The sequence below is a fragment of the Polyodon spathula genome, chromosome 22 (assembly GCF_017654505.1).
Source record: "Polyodon spathula isolate WHYD16114869_AA chromosome 22, ASM1765450v1, whole genome shotgun sequence".
NCBI classification, from domain to species: domain Eukaryota; kingdom Metazoa; phylum Chordata; class Actinopteri; order Acipenseriformes; family Polyodontidae; genus Polyodon; species Polyodon spathula.
In genome coordinates this window covers 27,522,706-27,547,418 of record NC_054555.1, presented here as the reverse complement: position 1 = coordinate 27,547,418, position 24,713 = coordinate 27,522,706, and the positions used below count along the sequence as shown (strand labels likewise).

At 41.7% G+C, this 24,713-nt stretch overlaps 1 protein-coding gene across 1 annotated transcript; it reads right to left on the bottom strand.

The window, feature by feature from the left end:
- Positions 1-946: 946 nt before the first annotated feature.
- scarf2 (scavenger receptor class F, member 2) lies at positions 947-23,169 on the bottom strand. The gene is made up of 11 exons (XM_041222932.1): positions 22,259-23,169; positions 16,638-16,690; positions 15,672-15,773; positions 14,833-15,352; positions 13,183-13,401; positions 12,895-13,023; positions 11,732-11,835; positions 10,349-10,463; positions 9,782-9,906; positions 4,673-4,825; positions 947-4,208 (listed from the first exon to the last, which is right to left on the bottom strand). The coding sequence occupies exons 1-11, from the start codon at positions 22,411-22,413 to the stop codon at positions 3,064-3,066; spliced, it is 2,820 nt and encodes a 939-aa protein (XP_041078866.1). The 5' UTR covers positions 22,414-23,169; the 3' UTR covers positions 947-3,063.
- Positions 23,170-24,713: the final 1,544 nt, after the last annotated feature.

The following is a 24,713-nucleotide window of genomic DNA, read 5'->3' as shown; positions in this document are numbered from 1 at the left end:
TTTTCTATCAACACAATATTTCTCGGACCTGGTGCTGTAAGCTGTAATTATAACATACACATTCAATTAAAGTGTCATTATAGAGCAGCACGGTAAATCTGAGTCAATAAGATTGTTGTAATAAGATAATTTTTTTTTTTTTTTAAATGTGTGTTTAACCGTTTCTCAATATTTTTTTGTGAAAGGAAAATAAAACTGTCCATGTTGAAGAAATAAGTAATCTTTTATCTTGTAACACTGTATGCACAAAAAGGGGCACAAAATGTAATTTAGCTTTTTAAAGGGCTGTTTGTCAACACTTGCTATGGTCTGAAGGGGAAACCATGCGGCAGTCAGTAATTCTTTTTCTATGTCTGGCCTCTGTTTGGCACTGGAATTGATAAGCATGCGATAATCACATTGAAGCACGCTGTTTTAAGCCAGCCATCAAGAGCTGGAATGCATTTCTCTGGTGACGGCCTTGTGTGGTTTGGTTCCCATGGCACCGAAGGACCCATTGAGAAAGCTGACAGAAATCAAACAACTTCCAGAAAAGTGTGATTTTTTTACTATTTCTCTTCCTGAATATAATAACATTTATTTATTTTTTGTTATATTCCACTGCCAAAAAACGAGCTTTCTTATTAAGGAGAAAAAAAACAAGGATGATTTCCTAAAACGAGAAAACAAATAAAGAATATAGTTCTCAAATAACGTTAAAATAACAACTGATTTCTCACCTGGTTCCAAAATCATAAGATAAGACTTGATCTGAACAAGAAAATATTTTTTGGTAGGGTACGCATTTTTAAAATGTTCCACTTTTAATGAATATGGCCCAAAGGATTTAAGATAACAGTGGGGCCAACTGATATGTCAGTATTTTTGATCTGCTATTAAACGCCCAGTTCCCTGTTGACGGGTTGATCCTTTTCAAATACCACTTCAGAAACCAAAAAACAGAGCATGTTTTCAACTTCCAGCCTTTACTGTCTTTGATCAGGAGTTTAAATGTAAATAATGCAAGTTATCAGAATAAAATACCAAAGCCAGCTTATCAACACTGGAACAAAAAGAAGAAGGAATGGCGAAGGAATTATATTAATAAGCACTGCTTATGCACATTTATAATAATACTGATACAAACAAAAAAGACATCTTTATACAGAGAAACATATGACAGCTTATAGTCCAGAAAACAAATGTACCTTAAAAAAAAACAACAACACTCAATTAGCATTCACATAGCACTCAAAGCTTGTCGAAAATGAGAAACAGGGTAGTTCCTCTGTTTACTTTGTGTACAGTAGGAGCCGTATTGACGTACCCAAAGACATATAAGATCCTTACATCCTTAAAAGAATATACTTAGCATTTTGACAGCTGCATTTTACTGACAGGACACTCATGGAGATATCAGTTCTTTTTGTGTTCTGATATTGCTTGGTATTCTGGGTAGGTACGGAGGATACAAGATATTGATCATACAGTGTCCTCGGCTGCACGGTATTTCAAAGGGAGGGTTAGATCCTGATACAGGCTTTCATTCTATAGGTTTCATTTGTTCAAAGTGAGACCTTTGAGGAAACGATCAGGGTCTAATTTCACAGAATGTAATGTGTTGTAATGCATTTATTGTCCTGCAGGTGGCTAAGGGCATTTGGGTTATCCTATAGTGTCCATTGCAGCAGGTGTCTATATAGACAGAAGAACAGTGTTCCACATCTGTACAGTGACCAGCACATACCTACATGGAGCAATAGATGGATACAGACATTAGGTCAATGGAGGGGCATTGGGAGTCATTCAGTCTCTATAGCCACCCACTGCAAACGCAACACATTAAGTGGGAATGACGATGGTAGAAGTCCTACGAACAGAAACGTTTCTCACAGCTGAGAGGTGTCTAAGCAGTAATGAGGCTCTTGGCTAAGGTCACTGTTAGAATGGGACCCTTTGCGAAATGCGATCAGCGGTTTTCTAGGTGCCTTGCTCAGGTGAATGTAAAAGCAGCAAAATGTATTGCCTTTTAGAATTGAACTGACATGGTTAAGCATTCTGGACTTGATTAAAATACCCCAGCATGGAGTAAAGCCTAAGGTTCACACTGCTTTTGGAATAAAGCAGGACTGGTATAGACAATGATCGAAAAACACAGACACAGACAATGATTGAAACTCTGCTCTCCAAATTGCAAGTTAAAAATGATCCATTAGTCCCAACTGAATGTCGAAGTCCTAGTCATTGGGACTGTGAAATAACCTGATATAATCATTGAGGCTGTTGGCTAAGCATTTTATCTTTTACATTCTTCATGTGGAGGCCTGTGGAGCGCCAATTTGCCGACAAATAATAATAATCTCACTATAAAGAAAACTAAATAAAATTACCAGAACAGAGGGAATTCTAACCTGTGTCAGAAACACTCCTGCACAGCCTTCCAACGCCTTCAAAACCAATAATCACCAAAACCATGGCCACTAGATGCACGTAGATAATTGTTGATGTATGAAATATCATATTTCTGAAACCAGCATGTGACTGTGGATATATTACATACAAAACTGAAAACAAAAATAAAACAAATGTCCAACATTGCAGATTCCTCGCTGCTGTTCGTTTACTATCCTCGACGTGCCTCTCGAAACCTCACGATAACAGGTGAATGCTTGGAATATTACAGGTTTAAGAGAAGTTTTCTAAAAAAAAAAAAAAAATACAAAAAAAACCATACAAACAACAAAAATAGTACTGACATTGTAGTCCTTGTAATACTGAACGGTCTGCGTATCCTTATCCATCTCTCTGACATCTTATTGATTAAAAAATAATGAAAAAGAGTAGTCCAACAATCCCTGCTTAATTCAGCAGGCAATGTAGTCTGCATGATCTGGTCCTTTTACGTGTATGGCGTACACATTGGGGAAAAAAAAAAATCACCTCCACATTATTAAATACTTTTGAACAACTTTTTTTTTTCATTGGTCTTTCAAAAAAAGAGCTGTTAATGTTGTCAGTTGAACAAGAGACAAAAAAAAAATCATCCGCTAACCTTGGAAGAATGCCAAGGTCTGCAGATTTCCTCTACTTGACCATCTGAGGTGGCATGATTGCGGTCTTTGGTTGAGAGTCCAAGGTTCCTTCCTTATCTTTCCTTCTAGGAGGCTTTTTGATGGGAGTCTTCTTGGGTGTAGGGTCTCCTCCATCCTGTTTGAGGTTATTCAAGTCCTGTCTTTCTGGGCTCTTTGCTTCTGAAGGTATCATCTCTGAAACAGGGGCGACTATCTTCTGTAGGCTGCTGGAAGTGGGCAGCAGAGGCTTGCTGGAATTGTGGTTGGGCCCAGCGGGCGCAGAGCGTTTGGTCTTCTGAGGAGGGGTGGGCTTCTCCTTGTGGGAATGCGGAGAGGCCAGACCATTCTGCTTTGTCACGCCCTCGCACCGGTTGATACTCTGGGTCTTCTCCTTCAACTGGGCGGCCAGCAAAGTGGCAGCTTCAGAATTCATGTGAGGGTGGATCACCTCAGAGCGGGACTTGCTGGGGCTTTTGGGCACCTCTTTGGTTTCGCTGCCTTTCTTGTCCCCGTGAAAGTTCCCGATCTTCTTTAAAGCATTCTGGACGGCCCCGTTGATGTGTTCCATCTGTTCCTGGCCAGCCCTGGTCTTGTGCGATTTGTGTTTGCTCGGGGAGTGTGTTTCTTCTGAGCCCTTGCCCTCAGGGGAGCTCTGCTCCTTGCTGTGTTTGGCTCCTTTCTCCTTGGTTCTGCTGCTGTGCTTCTCCTCACTCTTCCCTGAGGTCTCACTGTGGCTTCCTCTCTTCTCCTTTGTGGGCACAGGGCCCTGGCTGGATTCTGGATTCTGGCTGTTTCCAACCTTGCCATGGATCCAGGAGATTTTGGGCTTGGTGGAAGGGTCCGGAGGGCGAGGCTTGGCTCTTTCTGGTGACGGAGGTTTGCCGTTGCCCTTGACATTGCTGCTGCTGTTTTCATCCTCGGACTGCTTGGAGAGCCTGGCGATCCTAGCATAGAGAGCCCCGCTGGTGGATTCGGAGCCGCTTGTGGATCCCTCGCTATCAGAGGATTTCAGCAAGGGAGTTTCGCTGGTGTCCCCTGGCAAGGCTTTCCCTGTGTCCTTCAAAGAGGTGTACTCCCCAGCATCTTCCTCACTGATCGGTGGAGCTACCTTCTCCACCACGTTGGAGCTTCCCTTCTCTTTGTTTTCAGACATAGATTCTGAATAGAGAAAAGACATCGTATTAAAGAGCTCTTGACATATAAGCCAGTTTACCGACAGAAACTACAAGCTAGAACAATGTGAACTTGGTGGCTGCAGAACTGAATCGTGCAATGCCCTGCAAGCAGTGTGTGGTGACTAACCCCCAGCTCTATCTCTACATCTTCCTGTCTGTCCTGAAGCCTCCCACTAGTCAGGTTAAAGTATTTGATGCAAGATCCCATATATATATTTTTTTATGTCAGACCAAAGCTTTCCTCCAGTCTTTCCTGTTTCAGTCCCACTTTTGGAAGGTTGCCCAGGAACATTTTTGCTCTTAGTAACATTTCCTGTTTTTGTTTGTACAGTTAATTAGCATTGTGATTGTGGAGAAATGATCTATTAACAGGAGTCATTTTAGCTGTTGTCTTTCTTTAGCAATCTGAGCTGCGAGAATGACTCAAACAGGGGAGTGTCTCTCTACCTTCATGGGGGACGCAGTAGACGGGTCCATCGTCGCTGGTCTCGAAGGATGAGAAGGAGCCCCTCGATGACCAGGAGGGGGAGGGCTGCTCCATCGCAGAAGGAGGCTCGATGAAGCTGCAGTTGAACGTATTCTCAGGGTCATGGTGAGCAACTGAGATACAAAAAAAAAAAAACAACATAAACATTAGTAGAGATACTACCACTAATACAAATACTTTACAACCATGTGTCACTGATCATGAACCGATCATTACTTTCATGAATAGTGTTTTAGTTGACACATAACTACATTTGACTTTCTGACACTATGTAAAGTGTGTCTGGGGAGTCCATTATCTGAGAGGAATGCATAAGCAAGGAGATGAAGAGCTGCCATAAACTGCAAGACCAAAGGACCTACAGTTTGTCTTCTGAAAACCCAAGTTTTTTTTGTACTCTGCATAATTTACGATACAATTAAAACATATAGTTTTTCAAACATAAATAGAGCAACAGCTTCCCTGGCTTCTCAATAGCAGACACTTCATACAAGACCCTTTTTTGAATCAATCAAGCTCGCTGGCAAATTTTCACATAGGAACACATTTACTTTAGTGTATACAACTAGGAAGAAACTGTATACAACTTGCAAGAACAGCAGTTCAACTGCCACACCCTGCTTGCTGGCTTTATGCTGTTGCTGTAGTTTGTTACTGCCTTCGTACTTGCTCAAAATGGGGACCCTCAACTTTTTAAATCCCTAGAATTGAAACAGAAGACCAACATTACACAAGCATTCTCCTATGGTAACATGTGCATTTTGAACAGTAACATTATAAAGAAATCATACCATCTGTTGTACAAATGCTTGTAAAACATGCAAGGACGATACTAAAGATTGCATGGGTAGCAGGGCTGGACACTGTGCATAAGCTGGGACCGCATGCAGCCCTTTCTGTTCCTGCAAAGCTTCTTTGATGTGGATGTTTCATAGTGACCTGAGACTAGCCATTCGCCCATATTTTGCCGTGACCACACATGACATGCCTGTAAACTTGGCAATAGCATGAAACATGTCTCTTTTGTTTTGAAAACCCTGCAGTGAAAATTCTCTGGGGGATATATATGTTTTATCTTGTTTCATTTCGTATTCAGTGCCGGGCTATCTAGCGGCGGTCAGTAACAACTATCAGGGTCTGGGGTGGGGGTGTTGTAGCCCCCTGACATTCCGCTCCTAGTCTGGCAGCACTACACTGGGTGGCACAGTGGAAATTACCTTGTTTAGGACACCCATGGATTCCCTAACTAGACCTGATTTCAATCCTAAGTGAAATGCGTCCTGGTGGTCCCTGTTCACGGTTGTAGAAGATGCACATTTGGGATGCTGCTGATCACATAACGGCATCCACATTTGCCTAGTGCTGTCATTGCAGCTTTGTCTGAAGGTTTACTGTTTGCTGTTTTTCATTACTGTCACTAAACTAAAGTAAATATTATTGCATTGCTTGGTTGATCTCAGACATTATATGAACTGGGAAGTTTTTCTTTTTCTTTTTTATGTTTCAAGCCTTTGAAAACAGTGCATACTGTAACTTTGCATTGTGCATGAAATCATTTTTCTTGCACTGACTGGGGTTCAAAATATAGTTTATTTACATTATTTCGTTATTAGCAAGCCAACTGATTGATTCTTTTGCATTTTGTATCACAAATGCATCCATTCAGTATTATTTATTTTGGATTGTTTTGGAAGGCAAAAAGAATGAAACTGACATCCATTTCAAATCCAGTTTGAAAACAAGAATGAGCAAACTTGAATGCATTAGTTTTGAATGTAAAGTTATTTTACTATCTGAAGGGGGAGTGTCTGAAATTGTACCAACTATCTCCCCTCCTTGTCCTTTTCCCTTTAATACAGCACTAGACATATATACTGATGGAAAGCATTGACATGAGCCAGCCATGGGGAAACACAGCTGCTCAGCCTAGCCTCTCACAGCAGGTGTCCTCATTAGGCAGTGCTGTTCGAAGAATTCTGTGACAGGGAAGGCTGGTCCAATGAGCAGGGAGATCAGCCTCCGATATTTCATTTAGAGGAAAGAGGTGTCAATGTGGAACTCAAAGCTTGCCACACGGTAAAACTATCACAGTGAAAATACCAGCTGCTTAACCAAAAACAACAAAGAAAGAAAGCTGGGGTTGTGTTTATCAGGAGGGGAGAACGAATTGAGCAACTGGAGAGAAGCTCCCAGGAGTGCAGCGTTTCCTCCAGCCTCCTCCCTTTGTCTCGACACATCTGCTGCCACTGACCTTGTGCCGGATAAATCACGGGGCTGACACAGGCTGGGATAAATGTGGCCACTTCCTGTGGGAGGCCCGGAGGCCCCACTGTGGAATGCGTGGGATTCAGGTTCCCTGAGAGGGTAGGGTTTCAAACAACGGAGAGTTCAGTGCAGAGGCAGGGAATGAGGAAAGCAGAGCGACAAAAACAGTTAGAGAAGAAGCAGAACTGAGCCCCGGTCCTCTTGATGAGGAGGCTGCAGGACAGGGGAGGAGGCGTTCAGTTCAGCGGATGTGGGCTACCGGCCAGACGGGTAGCCCAGAGAGATTACACTGACATGATTACTTTTACTAGTTCCATTTTTCCCACAAATGTTTTATTTATTATACTTTTTTTTAAATTGTTTTTATGAATACTTCCCAACAACTGCCAGAAACAAACAAAACAAATGCACATACTAGAATTTATGTCCATTCCTTGTGCATAGTAATTATAGCTTGTGCAGTTACTGGGCTATTATGCAATAGTTTCCCACCATTTTCTAAAAGGTGAAATAAACTTAAAATGATACAAAACTAGCAAGAAACAATGAAGGTGCAAGTAAGAACTCTGTATGGTGTTATCTTAGCACTGCATACTTGATCTCTAAAACGCATTTACACACTCAAGCACATTGTGTTTCCAGCTGCCGTTGCATATGCAATTCCAAGCTCTTCAGAAGAAGCATATCATACCTGATGCTCAGCCCTTACTTCTTCACCAGGTTTTCCTTTCTGTGTCAGATCACTAATTGTATGCAGCTATGGAGCGCTCCTGTATTTTGTAATACGCGGCACAATGGCTAGACTGACTTGACTGACTTGTGGTCAATTATAATTTTGTTTACCCTGAAGGCTTTACAAAAGTACACATTGTTTTCTTAACCTTGTAACCATTTTTTGAAACAAAAGCTTTTTTTTTTTCTTTCTGGCCAACATTTTATTGCAGTCTCATTCTTTCTATTATGAAGTGTTAAACTTGCAATCTGTAACATTTGCTAGCTGTTGAAAAGAAAAAAACCCACCCCTTTCCACTGTTATTATCTGTTTTAATTATTATACTGCTTGACGTATTCAGAGTACTCATCTAAGAAACTATAATGCTGGTTCAGCATCTGGTTAAGTCCCCTGTGTACAATTCTATAATCAATTAACTGCTGTTTATATTGACGTTTACTGTTAAACAAATACTGCCCAGAAGCTGCTGAAACCCTGTGCTGGGCAGCAAGAAACCAGTGAAAGGGGTTATAGCTAACGAAACAATCCCATCAATGTTAACTGCCATGCATTTCCATATGCTTTGTAGATCCCATTTGAAAGCTACACTGCAGTCCTGCGCTCTGTGGATTTGGTGTAAATCAGACAGTATAATTCCCAGCGACAGTGACTGTAGAGTTTAGAGAACAGACTGGTAAACCAGCAAGGGCGGGGTGTGATAAAGACAATGCATCGCAATTAAAACACTGGGGGAAACCAAACCAGCACCAGACTTCCCTCCAATACCCGAAATCCGAACAACCGACCGGCCACGCGAGGTGTTAAAATCTGCTTTAGGAAAACTCAGCAACCAATAACACACAAATACAGAAGTGCCCCAAACAGGAGCTATGCAGTCGGTCAAACACAGCAGCCTTTGATAAACCATCACTCCTCGCCACTAACCCCCCCCCATCGTTTAATAATATAGCTCTTCGCTCGTCGACTCCTTTTTGAAAACGGGACTGTTTAAGCTTGTAATAATATGAACACATGGCATGTGCAGACTGCCAAGAATAATAAGGATTGCAACCAGAGCATTCCTTTCAAATGAAATAACATTTGGCGATAAAAACAGACTTTTTCAACTCTCTTTTCAGTGGAACAATTACTCTACAATGAAAACGTTTCATTAGCTGCATCCAAAATATGCTGCGTTAATAAATATACCTAGCTAGCTAGCTACTAATATTTATGTACCCACAACTCAGGGACCATTCGTCTTCAAAAACCACAAACAGTGCGTGCAGTGTTATGGGTTAGGATAGCCTTGACCCCAGACGTCTGTCCAGTTCATCCCATAGGGCTTGGACTGAGCTCTGGAGGTCAGGCAGACTGAGGCTCAATGCAATCACATCTCATGGACAGAGGGAGCAGTTCAGCCAGAAATGTACAGTTTGCTTCCCCACAATGCTTATTCATTTTGATGGCCAGGGAGAAGGCAAAGTGTTAGACTCTCCCTACAGGAGATGTAAAGGTTCAGGTTCTGTAGCCAGTGATAAATACTCTGATCATTCCATAGCATCAAAATACATCCCAGTGCAGAACAATGTGCAGCGCATACAGCAGGCTCAGGACATTTCAGTCTGGACTCAGTTCAATGGCAAACCTCCCATGCCAGGCTTCAATCACTGAGCAAAAGGCAGCAATTATTAGGATGCTGGGCATCACTGACATAGATCAGCCTTGGAGAAAACAGAATCAACAAACAATAACAGCTTGCAGTACCTAGTGTGTGCTGGTGATGGATTAATCTAGCCATATCCTCCAGCCTGTCTGGATCATGAAAGAGTAGCACCAAGAGTGTCAATAGTTGTTCTACAACGAACTGCATGTATTTTTATTAAATGGCCCATTGATGAAACAAGGGTCATTTCACTTTTATGTTGGTTTTGTCATTATATCATGCTATAAACCAAAGCTATATAACAGCCCTGGACAGAGTTATAATGGAGATCAGAACTCGGATGGCCATGAAAAACCAGAGTTGATCTAAAACCAGAGATTTTCTGAGGAACAGAGGAATTGACAATTGGGAATCATTTGGACTCACCCACAACTTTTGGCAGTTTTTGGCGTCTCAGTGGAATCCTGGGGAATTTGGTGCTGATCCTACTGAACCTGCCACAAAGCTGTCTTCGAGTTTTCTTGCTGTTCGCAGAGTTCTCATGCTCTGGACTGCAAGGAAATGAAGATAATTAAAGCATAAGGACCCACGATAAAAAGGAACACACTTCACTAAAATGTGGAACATAAAATGTACACGCCCTCTGTACATGTTCATCATCTCTGTGCATGTTCGTCATCTCTGCGTAAAAACATGGCTGCTTTGCTATTCCTTCATAATCAAAATACTTGAACTTTTTAGCAATTTTTATTTTTTTTAGGAAGTTATAAGTTCATGCAATACACAATCAGCGTAGAGCAATCATTTATTAACTGGAGTATTACATTGTCAGTGATGTGTTCATGACATTGGTGCACATTTAGATAAAATAAATACTTTTTGCCCAACTGTTTAAAATGTTTTAAAGAAGCAAGCTGATATGTGAATGCTGGTCTCCTGCACCCTGGGTCTCCCTGCGCTGTGATGTTCTCAAGACACCCAGCCCGGACTTACTCGTTCTTGTTTTTCTTGCGGCAGACGCAGCAGCAGCACAGGAGTGAGAGGAGGAGGATGAGGAGGAAGATCACTAGCGCCCCCGCTGCAATCACACCCATTCTTTGATTGGGTTCTGTAAAAAACAGAAGCGTTTACTGAGCCAAGCAAACTTCGACGATTACTCACAGTTATCATTTGTGTGATACCTACTGTGGGAATCATTGGTATTTTCCTTGAATTTAGCTAATGGATATTTTACCACAACATATACAGCAGTCCAGTGATTCATAATAACAGAATGAACTCCAGTCCCAAGCACCTGTGTCTAAAAGGCCACAACCTTACTGTGTACAGTTATTATTTTTAAACTGCCAACCCTTTGCATCCTAAGATCCATCCTGTAGTAGAAAACTGAACGTGAAGAAGTTGCAAGGCTAAATGGATTTTATACTACCTGTTTACTGGTGCTAAGGATTTCTATTAAGAGTTGTTACAGTTCAAATTAAACTAAGGCAGCTGGTCGGCATTTCAATGGAAGTGCAACAAAAGCTCTTGAGAATGCTTTACAGTCAGGAAGAATATGGCTTCATTGAGCAACTTGGCACAAAGCTCTGCTCCTGTCAATTAATTGTTACGCAAGGCTAAAGTTCAGTGCCTGTGTTCACAGCTGGATCAAGGAAGGGCTTGTTAAGCTCTGACACTGTGACATCATCATTGCTGCCCTGGATTTCCCTGCACGTCCGCCCACATGATCTCAGCTGACCTTGCTTCCCAATAAATCCCCTCTTCCTTTCAGTAGGAGAAAACACAGAGCCATCCCCTTCCACCGTCGCTCGCGGTCAGGGGGAGCCCTGCCAACGAACACAACCCTGAGAAAGAGGGGAGATCTTCTGGTAGCAACGTCAAGTCTGCTGGGTGTGTATTCACAGCTACAGCTATCTATAAAAGCACATGTGGACGTCATTGTGGTTTTGTAGTTATTGCTATAGATAAATCTAAATATACAAGTTTTTGGGACTGAGCATGAACCCGATTTACTTGGATTTTCTGGGATTTGTAACAAATGCCACTCATAGCCATCTAAATAGATTAGCTTTCACATATAGGTACATGCCAAGCTATTACTACAAGTTAATAATATTGATACCTAGTTTTTACCTACTTTAACCAGGTCATACTTAGAAAACAATTATTTAAAAGTGCAAATTTCTAGCTGAAGAGTAGCTGAAATAAGTTAAGCTTCATTCTCAAGGGTAATTGAGGATGTGTCTTAAATGGATCACTATTGTATAAAGAGAGGCTCTAAAGACCCCCCTGTGTATCCCTGAATAAGGGACAGCAGACTTCACAATCTCAGTGAGGGAATGATAGCACAGTAAATGAATTAATAAAGTAGCTCACGCATGAAGCACTCCCCAGTGGTGGAGTTACAGGTACTCTCATGGCAGGAGCAAGCATGGGCACAGTTCACGCCATACTGACCGGCTGGGCAAGTCATGTTACAGCTGTGGAGAGGAAAAAGAACAAAAACAAGGCTTAGGGGAAGAAGAAGAAGAAGAAGAAGAAGAAGAAGAAGAAGAAGAAGAAGAAGAAGAAGAAGAAGAAGAAGAAGAAGAAGAAGAAGAAGAAGAAGAAGAAGAAGAAGAAGAAGAAGAAGAAGAAGAAGAAGAAGAAGAAGAAGAAGAAGACTATTTCTAAAATAAATAACTAGAGCAGACTGGCTCGGGGGGTCCCTGACTCATCACTGTCTGAGATGCCCGAGAGAAGTGGCTATGCCCTTGAGATTCCAGCAGAAGTTATAAAAGACCAGCGAGACAAATAGCTTGTGTCTGACTGGAAAACATAACAAACAATCATCCGTCCTCTAGGATGTAAATTATGTGAGCTCTAGATGAAAGACTAGACAGCTTTATTTTTTCAATGTGACTGTGTTGTCTCTGAGTCCCCAGCTTGGGGGCGGGGGGGGGGGACCTCCTTGCACTTTCTTTGTCGTTGTTCGGTTTCAGATGCTAACATACACATGGCCAATAATAAATGGGGCTGTTCTGCTGGATATGTGATATACTCAGACAGTGTACACATGTTCAACATGATTCTTGGATAGGAAAAGAAAAAAACAACTACTGTGTAGTTTAAATCATAAGCCATTGTCAATGTTTTTAATATTGGTGTTTCTGCATAAAATAATGCAATATTATAGGCCCAAAGACTGAGGTGTGACACTGTTTTGTGACATTACATTTTATTTACATGTGGATTAACAATACTAACTCAGCTGTTTGAAAGCATTTAAGGTGGCTTCACTGATTTCACTTTTGTTGCAAGGTGGTAGTAGCCTTATAGCTATCGTTTAAAACAGAACTTATGCAAACATTGCGCCTGTCTGTCATAATGAACGTCGAATTATGCTTATGGGTGCACTGCTTAGTCAATGTAGTTTGAAAGTTCTGTGTTGTGTATACAGATGATTATTAAGCCCTTTCACAGTTATCTGGCAATAGCTTTTAGCGAGCCCACCAATGCAGAATATTTCCCGAGCTGAACAGAAAGGTATTCATACTCACTTGGTCCCATAAGAGCCCGGATTGCAGAGACATTCTCCAGTGGCGAAATGGCATTCCCCATTAAAACAATCATTGCAGATGTTTTTACAGTTCTCTCCATATGTTCCATTGAGGCATTTTATCTCACACCTACAAAAACACATAATTTAATTGGTCCCTGTGGATCGGAGTTTAGATACATATATATGTGTGTGTGTGTGTGTGTGTGTGTGTGTACACAGTATATGCTGTAAGTCCCATTGCCACAAAATAAGTTGAAACCCATTTGAAGTGAATGAACCCAGTTACCGGTCTCCGATCCAGCCAGGGTTGCAGTGTGTGCATTTCCCATCCACGTGGTTGCAGGGGTGGCCATCTTTGCAGGGCGGGCACACTTCCTTGCACTCTCCCCCAAAGAAACCAGGGGAGCAGATCTGGTCACACTGGGTGCCGTTCCAGCCAGCTTCACAAGTCAGGCAACGCCCCTCTGTAACTGTGCACGGCTGCTGCTGTTTACACCGCCCGCATCTAAAAGAGAAACTCAGTGAGTGCTTTCGAAAACTACAACTCCCATAGTCCTTTGCACTTACAAATCTAGGCCCACGAGCGTTGGAGCATATATTTGCACCTGATTTTTTTGCTCAGTTGTAGTTTTATTGAATAGCCATAATCATCCCTGTTCTGTCTATATTTACACACGAGAACTAACCTAACCTATGTTTATTACTCAGCACGCAGAACAACGTTGGGTAACAGTGCTGGGAAAAAGTGATAATTATAAACAAGGAGTTAAAAAATGAATTCAAATGAAGCTTGAGACAGAACGCCAGATCCTGCAGTTACTACAAACATGCTGTGATTACATGATAACATCAGCCTCACGAGTTCATTCATTGAACCTTGAATTGGCGTCACTTTGGCTGGACAGCGCAGCTTTTTAAAGCCAAATGACTTTCTCTGGGAAGAAATCAACACAAAAGTAATCCATCTTCTATCCAGTGTATCATATTAAAATGTATGGAATGAAAACACCAAAAACATTTTAGGTCTATTTTTTTTACTTTTATTTTTTACTTCCCTATGAAATTTGAAAAAAAAAAAGAAAAAGGAAATGGTGCTGTACGGGCTGGTTTTGTAACTAAGTCATCGATATTGATGATGATAGTGCCTTATCTCTTGACAAAATATTATCAAAAAGTATGTTCTTTTCTTTTGTTCCACTGTTAAAGTCAAAAAACATAAACACACATCAAGCTGCACGTCTCAACAGTGTAGTGAGCTGATACACTGCACTCAGCCACCAATAAAAACCCATCACAGTATACTGGGCTGTACACTGCACTCAGCTCCACCAATAAAAACCCATCACAGTATACTGGGCTGTACACTGCACTCAGCTCCACCAATAAAAACCCATCACAGTATACTGGGCTGATACACTGCACTCAGCCACCAATAAAAACCCATCACAGTATACTGGGCTGATACACTGCACTCAGCCACCAATAAAAACCCATCACAGTATACTGGGCTGATACACTGCACTCAGCCACCAATAAAAACCCATCACAGTATACTGGGCTGTACACTGCACTCAGCACTCAGCACTCCACCAATAAAAACCCATCACAGTATACTGGGCTGATATACTGCACTCAGCCACCAATAAAAACCCATCACAGTATACTGGGCTGATACACTGCACTCAGCCACTAATAAAAACCCACCATAGTATACTGGGCTGTACACTGCACTCAGCTCCACCAATAAAAACTCATCACAGTATACTGGGCTGATACACTGCACTCAGCCACCAATAAAAACCCATCACAGTATACTGGGCTGATACACTGCACTCATCTCCACCAATAAAAACCCATCACAGTGTACTGGGCTGATACACTGCACTCAGCTCCACCAATAAAAACTTACCACGGTTCTGATACAAGCAGTACCCACCTGCGTCTGCAGCCTTGCCCATAGAAGCCCGCGGGGCAGGGTTCCCTGCAGAACTTTCCTCTGTAGCCTGGCTTGCAGGTACAGGAGCCGTCGGCCTGGTTGCACTTGCCATGGACGCACTGGCAGTACCTCTCGCAGCGCGTGCCCCACAGCCTCTCGTGGCACTGGCAGCGCCCGCTGAACTGCTCGCAGGGGGAGTTGCTGCAGGGGCACTGGCTGTTGCAGGTACGCCCCCACCAGCCCGGCTGGCAGATGCAACGCCCCGTGCTCTGCTCGCACACTGAGCTGCTGCTGCAGTAGCACGTGTTGGCGCACTGGGGGCCCCACCAGCCCGTGTCGCACGTGCACTTGCCCGTGTCCTGGTCGCACTTCCCCCGCTGGCAGAGGCACTGGTTCTCGCAGTTGACCCCCCAGCGGTTGGGGTTGCAGGTGCACTTGCCGATCACGTCGTCACAGCGCCCATTCGGGTGGCAGGTGCACATTTCCTTGCAGTCCGGGCCGAAGAACTGACCAGGGCATTCTGGAGGGGAAGAAAAGCACCAGGTATTAATTGGTCAGTTGTAAAGATCAGGGTGTATTGAAGTTAGGCGTGCGATTGCAACATTTTCTGCCATGTCTCACTAGTCAGTTTCTGCTTAGTGGTGTGTGCGCCTGTGACTGCTTCACTGAACACACACACACTGTGTGTTGAGTCAGGAACTATAATTATTCCTAAATGAATACATAGAGAAAAAAGTGAAATCTGATTTTCCCCTGAGAAAACTTCAGGAAAACAAACGACTACACAGGAAGGTAAATACAAATCAAGCAACTAAAATAAAACAGGTCCGTGCACTTACTGGTCTCACAATTGGCTCCAAAGTATCCATGGCGACAGCGACATTCATTGGGTCTCACACACACTTCGTTCTCTTTGCAGGTAAAATTCCCTTCACAAACGGCTGCAGAGAGACATTATGAGAGGACAGATGAGAAAACGTCACTCAGTAGTATGTGAACATTTACTGTCCTTGTTCTGCAGCGTGCATAACAGTCAACATTTTTAGCTAAAAAGGCCTGACTTCCATGTTGATTGGTCGTTATTATTGTTTAAAATAGAAAACCTGTTATAACAACATGCTACAACTAATTTCTAGCAAACCGCCCCACAGTCCCAGCCAAATGAGTTTTGTCTACTTCTAAAAGTTTACCACAGTATTGTTGCAAGGTATTTTTGCAGCTTTACCAAGTTTTTGCCATGGCTATACTGTGCATCTAGCATAGTTTACCCTGGTTTGCTGTGTTTTTTAATATGCTTTACTATACCTTCCTGGTCTTTACAATGTATACCTATGCTTTTCCATGATTTCACGATGCTTTATTACACTTTGCTATGCTTTTGCTAAGGGGAATGTTTATGATTACCTCCTCTAAATCACTAGAATCACTAGTGAGTTAGAGGATCACTAGTACTAAAAGACTGGTATATACACCAGTTCTGTCCTGGTTCAAGAAAGCTTCATTATGCTTTTTAAAATGGGTCAACCTATTACTGTCCAGTTCTTACCCATCATTATGAAAACTGTTTAAGATAACAGTGATATCAGCTGTGCTAATAACTTAAGACCATGTGACACCAGGCAACTTTCCCAAAGTAGCTCAAATCAAGATTCATCCAGATTTCTGGCTTGGACTACTACAGTGAACATTGCTTGAAAATGATCCCATCAACAGCTGGCTTCATAAGCTGACAGAAAAATTTGCTCAGCAGTTGCCTATAGTAGGCTGCCTGTAGAACGCACCGTATATGAGCTTAACGTACTTACATGTAATACAGTCATCCACGTGCTGCTTCCATCCAGGGCAGCATACAAATGAACTGAACAAGAAGAAAATACCAATATTACTCATTCATTTAATAATAGCATATACCCTTGAGCTACAATCAGTCAACTGTCGACCAGCTGGTTTCAAAATCAAGTCAGTGGTTCCTTAGATAAAGAACTCTAAGTGCGAGAAGTGCTGGTCCTGGTCTGTGAAACCAGCTTGTGTGTTGGATTATTATTATTCTCTCAGTAATGGGTGATACATACTGTTAAAAACTTTGATTGAAACAACCAAGCGTTGAGAGATCAAGCAAAAAATAACGTTTTCATATTTGCTGGTGCTGAGTGATTTGTATTATTATTTTTTAAACGAATCTCATTTTGGAACCTGCCATGCATTCCTTCAAACCCAACGGCAGAAAGGCCGTGCAAATCACACTGCTCCGAATGACATTGCTAAGCTGTGGAGCCTGATCTTAGGAAATCGAGCCTCCAAATACAGTTAGCTTAGGGTTAAATATGCTTCATTTTCCATACATGATCCTTGTTAAACAAACAGCACAGTCCACGAATGTTCACACAGCGCGGTAGTTATTTCACTGTTCAGCAGCTCGTGGGTTGTTTGGCTACGCTGTGGAATAACTAGAGCACTCCAAGAGCAATCATGGTGTAATCTATTACTTAACATCAGAATGAGAAGACACCCAGTAGTTGTAAACACTACAGAACAATTAGAGGCGCGCTTGACTTTGAACTCCACGTGCGCTGCTTTTTGCTCTTTAAGCATTAAAGGGTCTCTCCACGGCATCCTTAACTGCTACCATCTTTTTAACAGCAAGCAGTCAAGAGGTCTGCATTCCCAGTTGTCTGACCTCCCACATAATTTTCCTTAAAAGACAAGCCAAGACTATTTGGATTTTCCTATAACCTCTGCTTCTGTGCACTTGCATCTCCAATACGAAAAAAATAATATATCTTACCTCGTGCTGCCAAAAATCCTATCGCTCCGCTACCTACACATAAAACAACGTAAATATAGATTTTGGCAGAGTTTGCAAACTGTATTTTTTGCATTTTTGTTTTCGAATGAGGGCATGGACAGCTGTAACCAACGTGTTGAATCTGCTTTAAAACATCACCTTGTTTAAATCTGATGCTTCTACACACAGCTGCATGCATGTGTTCATGCACCTTCATGCCGGCACACAGAGTGTACTAAAATAATGTCTGAAGATTGGGTTCCTGGTCAGTTTCAAAAAGCTTTCTAGCAAAGTGAGCACAGACAGCAAGCAACCTTGTACCCATAATCTATTTTTGTTTAATATGTTCCCACAGCGAACTGAGGGGACTTGAAACTACAGCATGAAAGAGACATTAATTAACATTGACACACTGCTAAAAGAGGTACTTTGCACTCATATGTTGCTCTGCACATGCCTCCCGCCCACTGAAATGTGGACCCAAGGCAGCAGTCAGAAGGGTGCTAAAGTGAAGTTCCACAATACTTACTGGGTGACTCCAAGTCAAGTTTTTGCTGTCAGTGCAATAAACAGTTAAGTAAATGTTCTCTATTCCTATTACTTCAGGAAACTCGTGTGTATTGCAGCATCTTTAAAACAGATGGAGCCTGTCCAGAGCTGAAATGGTTGCTCTTGTGATACACTGAGTCATTTCCTCTTTAAATAGCTTTTTATACATGCTGATTAAATCGCTTCTTACTTTAAAAAAGGGTCAAATGCGTCTGAGGCTAAAACAATGTTGTTTAGTGCTAGCCCCAGCAGATCGACACATGATGAACGGTTTCTTTGTAACGCATCCCTTATAGGAGTTTACCATCATGCTTTTCCCATGGTCTCACTGTGCACAGTTTACCATGGGTTACCCTGTTTTACCATACCTCTCTAGGATTCACGATGCTTTCACTATGCTTTATTAAACTTGTTTTTTACTGTGGGAAGCTCTTAAAAGGGATCTGGGATCTGCAGTTCTTATACTGAGCTGCTACCATTCTGCACTGCTTTGAGCGTGTCTGGAGAATCCTAACTGCCCTGACTGAACCCCCTTCCTCACTCCATTCAAATCGGGTGACAATGTGACCTTTCTGCCAGTACCACCTAGGATGAAGTGAGTTTGAATTACAACATGTTTCAAATTGGAGAACAGTATAGAGTACAACTGACCTTCAACAGAAGAGAAGTGGGGCCAGAGATAACATTGCAAATGCCAATTACAAAGCTGAAACATCGATGTTCCCGCTGCTTTGTGATCAAGACACATTTAACACATCTGCTATGTCTGTCAGTATTCCCATTTTAAAAGTATGCTTGTGCAATCTAGTGAAGACTGCTGGTGCACTGCATGCTGCAGTTGAGCCAATAGGATCCGGACCAGTGGGTTACTGCAGGTCTACATGCCTCACTCTGCCTTCAGGGACAGAACTACAGGCAGACCGTTCAGATGGAGGTGCAGACAGCCATTCTCAGGGTTGATGTGCTTTTGCCCCACTGTGCATAGTTGTGTTTTACAAAAGGATGTTAATGTAGCTAATAAGACACAACTCAGAGGCATGTAATACACGTTACATGGGATCCTAAAGCCTGGGTTAATACATAATAAAATGTTAGGGTCTGTTCCGATCAGTGGCACTGGAACGATTTTTAAAGTGGGGGTGCTGAAAGCCATTGAACAAAACTGTAACCCCTGTATATGATGGAAGCCATGCAAAGCCAAGGGGGTGCTGCCGCACCCCCAGCACCCCTAGCTCCAGCGCCCTTGGTTCCATTGATCTAAATAAACAGTGTACTCTGAAATTCATTCAGATAAGACCCTTCCTGATATTGGATATATTTATATAAACAGAAATACACAGTCGCATGCATTGCTGGGAGTTTGGTTTTCAAAACTCTTAAAATACAAAGACCCGATATGAAAAGGTATGTAGCTTCCCATTCCATTATCTTATGTTACTGTCTCCTGACTTAACGAAGAGGAGTGGTTCTCAATGTTCAATGTCCTGAGCTGAGTTAAAGGAGCTGCAGGGTTGCAGAGCAAACTGCATTAGCTTTCAGCTAACTTGTTAATACACGTAATCTGAAATTCAGACACAGGATGAGACAGTCCACCACGCACAGCGACCCTGGCAGGTACAGCGACTCTGGCAGACACGCTCCGCACCCTCAATGCGTTACATGTTGCTTAGAGTCAAGTCGCTGTAAAATGAATGGAGAAGCACGCCAGCCTGCTCGCTTTGATGTGAGCACCACACCAAACCAGTGCCATGTGGGTTCTGTGAGGCTGTAGTCTAGACCTGGGCTGTTTCACAACATGTTTACAACTTTATCTCACTCTTAACTGTCTTCTTTTATCATGCAGTGCTAGCACAGTGCAGCTCCATACAGCACAGAGTTAGGACTCAGGGCACCTCTTAGTGTCACACTTCAAAAAGGTGGCATAATATTAAAAAATTGGTAAATACTTATTTACAGAAAGTATGTTACTTAACTGAATCATTTAAATGCAATTGTAACTCCTATAAATTGCATGTTTTAAAATTTGGCCTTGGGGAAAAGTTGCAGTGAAAAAGATTGGCTTCTTCTCAAACAAGCACTATACGAAAAACAGTCAGCGAGAACAGTACGACACAGTATGGTGCAACGTTTCAAACAAAAGTGTACTTCTAAGTGCTGGTACTGTAGCTCAGAAAATCCTGGAATCAGGGGCAGGACTGCCCTGGAACGGAGAAGTTTCTTCTCTAATGATTCATCCTGCTCATTTATCTTCTGCAAAATGAACAAACCGCTCAGTCGCATCTGAAAGCATGTCCTGAGAGAATTCTGCAGCTCATGCAGAACAGCAGCTCAAACAGACACATGTTCATCAAGAAGGGGTTAATGCACTCTCTCTGTGGTGGAGCGGATATCTTCCTAAATGCAACCCGGACACACAGTGACACAGAGCTCCTGTATAATTGTACTAGTAAACTAGACCACTAATTCTCACTACTCTGTTATCTTCTGGCTGTGTTCCTAAGGCCATTTGGTGCCAGAGGTAGGGGTTACATGTTACATGAGTTTTGGCTACAAGGCATTCAGAAAAGGCAAATAATTAAGCACAATCATCCCATTGTTAAAAACTTTGTCTTCTAAGGAGTGTCATTGGTTGCCCACCTATGAAAGTCAATGGCTTTGTACAGCACTGCAAAATCCTTCAAGGCTATCTATTTTTAGAAAGACAATGGAACGATAACAAGGAGATGTACTCTAGGGTTAATGTAGAGCTTGGGGAGCACAGCCTCTTCCACTCAATGGCTCAATGTATTTATTTAAGGAACTTCGCAACTCCAATCAGCACAAGACTGATGAGATACTAAAGGACCAAGGAGCTTCTGAAAAGTAATACGAACTCTGCACACTTGAGGCTCCTCAATAACTTCAAATGTCTTTCCTGATGCCTTTTAAGGACTGACCGTTATTACATGTGGTCATCTCCTTTGTGCAGTTTGACTTGTTATTATTAATACATTGACAGAACTCTGGGTGTACTCTGGTCCACACCTGGCAGAGTTCCCTATTGCTTTCTTTCCAGTTAGAATTCCATTTAATCACAGTGCCAGCCGCCCTCCAGAGACTATCGTGAGTCCTCAAACTAGGACACATGTGGAAACTCCAGTGCCTGTGGAAGCAGGGGTGAGGGGAGGGGGTATATCTTGAATTACAGCGCGCTGGGGGTATCCTTTACCGGGGCCCCTATTTAGAACCAAATTTATGGAGCAACCCTGTACAGTATTATAATATAACAATCTGCTCTGTAGCTTTGTGACTGGGAGCCAATACAATCTACAGATCTTAACATGATTCTTTGCCTGCAGCACTGCTACAGGTCATTGTTAACAGGGTAGCCCTATTGTAAACTCCAACAGCTTGACCAATGAGAGTTGGGAATACTTTATTTAGCACTGGAAAGAATTAGCCATGTGTTTAAAATAATATACAATTAATATAATAATGCCTTTTTTATTATTATTATTATTATATATACTGCTCAGAATGTGGATGAACAGCAGTAGTGTTTTCTTACTGGTCCTGGGTAGTGAGGTTGTCTAGTAACAAGAATTGGTTTACTGCCCCTTGCACTACACACGTACCCCAATAGTGACAAGAGCGCCCCCGTGTGGGCCCTTATAGACATGGAAACAAGACAGCTGTGAACATCTGGAGGCATGGACCAGAGCTCTGACCTCATCCGTGATTGACAGCAAACCAGGGTGTCACAACATCGAGAAGCTCAGAAAACAGACTAGAAAAAGCGAGTTCACCTATCCGTTTGTACTACCTAATTAATAATAAAAATGCGTTGTTTGCCGTTGTTATTAAATAAATACATGCATAGATAAATAAATAAACAAATAAATGTACAAATGCCCCGGAAATAACATCTGTATGGGTGGTTGTACGATTGTGACATTGTTACAGTTAACGTTTTGAAGAGAAGGTAGTTACAAAAAGCTTTTGACCAGAGTTTGGCCCATATACATCTCTTTATTACACATCCCGTGGAAGTAAGCACAATTTACCGCAACATGCCCCGCTCCCTAACGTGCCCCGCTGCTTCATTTGACTTACCCCATTCCCCTGCACACGTTTCTCCCTTTAGGGTTTAGATCCTGGCTGTAACTCAGACAAACGCCTAAACACAGAACCAGAAAAACAGCCAAGGTTTTCTTCGTTTCCATTTTACAACCGAGAACATCCTTCCAAACTCTTCTTACCGCGTTCATCCCTCCTCTTCAGAAAGGAGACGCTCGCTTTATAATTCTAAATACGCACGGCTGTGTGTATCTCTGTGTGTATGTGTGTGTGTGTGAGAGAGATCAATTGAATCCAAGGACGTGCTGAAGTAATCCAGACCCCCACACTGAAAAGCATCCACGCATCTCAGCGGTGCAGAGAACAACCCGACTCCGATTCAACCCCAAAGGAAAGAAATAACGGGACTTGGTCTCTGTACACTCAGAACAGTAAAGCAATCCAAACTTCTTAGAGCCGCTGCCTGTTGCTCCTTTTCGCATGTGTAAGTGTAACTTGGGATTCTCGCTTCTTCGCGGCGTCAAAGATAAAGCAGCACAACAGCTTCGCGCAACTTTTAAAAGTCAAGTTACAAAGTTGTACCCAAATGCATCCAGAATAAGAAAACGCAGCTTGCCCACTTCTGTAAACGTCATGAGTTTTTTTTTTTTTTTTTTTTTTTTTTTTTTTATAAAAGCAGCTCACAGGCTTGTGTTTGGGTGGGAATAGGAGGGGTAACAAAAATAAAAAAGCAACGGCGTAGTTTAGCAATTTGCTCTAGGGAAACAAAGATTTAAAAAACTCAAGAAACCTTCAATAACCCAATGGAATGTGCAGAAATGCTACAGAACTGGTTCTAGCAACCCAGACCAGCGTTTTCAGCGCGGAAGCGGGAGCATGCAAGTCGAGCTGCTTGGTAGTTGCTCCTAGCAGCAGGAGTGGCAAAAGGAAATTCCTGATTTGTTACCCTATTCCTTGGCCCAGGCTTCAGGGAATTAAGCCAGTCTGCGTTTCGTACAGCCGGAGTTTCTCGCTGCTCTTTCGTTTCCTGCTGTCTGCTGCACGTGTCACTCTTTCACGCTCCACTTTTGTAGTCCTTTGTCCGCTCTGTTTGCTTACTTGTCAGCATTTAACATTAAGATTTATTTTATGAAATGTTATTTGTCACATTGTCTAGCCTGGATAGTAATTCACAATGCATTATTATTATTATTATTATTATTATTATTATTATTATTATTATATTATTATTATTAATTATAATAATAATCATAATTATAATAAATAATAATAATAATATATAATATATTATATTTATCCACATACTTTTAATACTACTATTATTATTTTTTGTTCCCAAAACTAGGGTTCTGAAAATTGAGTACTAGTATAATACCTAACAATTTTGTTCCCAAAACTAAATAACTCTGAAAATTGCCACAACGTTTCAGAATGTTAACAATTAAAGCTTTGACTTTATACTTTAGGTTACCTGTGTGTGTGTGTGTGTGTGTGTGTGTGTGTGTGTGTGTGTGTGTGTGTGTGTGTGTATATATATATATATATATATATATATATATATATATATATATATATATATATATAATATATATAATATATATATTATATATATTATTTTTAACCGTGTTGAGACCTGGCGCCCCCTGGTGTTTACAGTGGGGTGGCAGCCTGGATTCAGAAATACGAAGAGACTCATAAATGAAAATGTACATAATGAAGAAGCACTATGTAGGTTTCTTCCTATGTAATCCTATTATATTTAATATAGCGCCGAAATACTATACGATACTTTATAAGAGTGTGTTATATATCTTAAAGGAGTTTTTTTTTTTTTATAAATCGGAAGGTTTGTTTTGAACAACAAAGGCTTAATGCCATGACCTCTGTTTGATTTGATTTAGTTAAGTAATTGTATGTTGATATTATTTATAGATACTACTAATAATACTAATGCTAAACTATTGCATAACACATAAAATGTGAAATGTTGCCACTAGGTGTCAGCAGACTTTGTAAAATTAGGCTTTGTGAATTGCATCTTCCACAACTGAAACGCAACGCTCTGTACACAGTATTTAGTTCATCACACAGTTTAAAAATTGGAGGTTCAAGTCCTTAAATCTATACTAGTTAAAAAAAATGTTAACTGTAATCCCAATGTTACCCCTCTTTCATGCATGGGCACTCATGGAAGATACAAACGCATGAAAACTTCATATGTGACCAACACTACTTTCCTATTTGTCAGTATTTCATGCACAAAGGGTTAATCAGTACTGTACGGTAGCTTGAGTCGCCCCTCCCCTCATGCCCTCAATGAGTCAAGCAGCTGCAATGCTATCTACAGTTAGAACTCATTGAGATAACACTATCTGTCTGCCTTTAGCTTTAGGGCCCCAGTTAATTGCAGTAGCAGTATGCTATATCTTGAGGTTACACTGCAATGATATTCGTGCAGGTGTTGCTATCCAGTACCTACAATGAAGCTAAT